This window comes from Plasmodium reichenowi (genome assembly GCF_001601855.1).
Source record: "Plasmodium reichenowi strain SY57 chromosome Unknown, whole genome shotgun sequence".
NCBI classification, from domain to species: domain Eukaryota; phylum Apicomplexa; class Aconoidasida; order Haemosporida; family Plasmodiidae; genus Plasmodium; species Plasmodium reichenowi.
The window spans coordinates 1-381 of NW_017962441.1; the positions used below are offsets into that span (position 1 = coordinate 1).

The following is a 381-nucleotide window of genomic DNA, read 5'->3' on the forward strand; positions in this document are numbered from 1 at the left end:
TAATAAGTTACATTTAATTAATACAGGTAATACAAATACACAAAGTAGTCCAAAGGATTTAGATGGTGATCATTATCCGAATAGACAAAATGTTTTAAATAATGAGCTTAATAAATTAGCAGATCAAAATGAAAAAGATAATGCAAATGTTTTTTCAATTCCAATTAACGGAGAGAATACAAAAAAGAAAGATATATACGAACATCCCAAAAGAGTAGAAAGTGCAGAAGATGTACATATTATACCTAATACCATAGATCAATCTATAGAAAATGGAAATAATATAATGAACATGAATAATAAATCTGGTAGTGAAAATTCCTCTAAGAATATGAATTCAGAAACACACAATATAAATGATCCTTTTAATCTGAAACCTTT

The 381-nt window shown here is 26.0% G+C and overlaps 1 protein-coding gene across 1 annotated transcript; it reads left to right on the forward strand.

Moving 5' to 3' along the window:
- Nucleotides 1-381, forward strand: PRSY57_0022600A (TRAP-like protein; the record flags this gene model as incomplete). The annotated part of the gene is made up of 1 exon (XM_020114298.1): nucleotides 1-381. A coding segment is annotated over one exon (381 nt), but the record flags the coding sequence as incomplete, so codon positions are not given.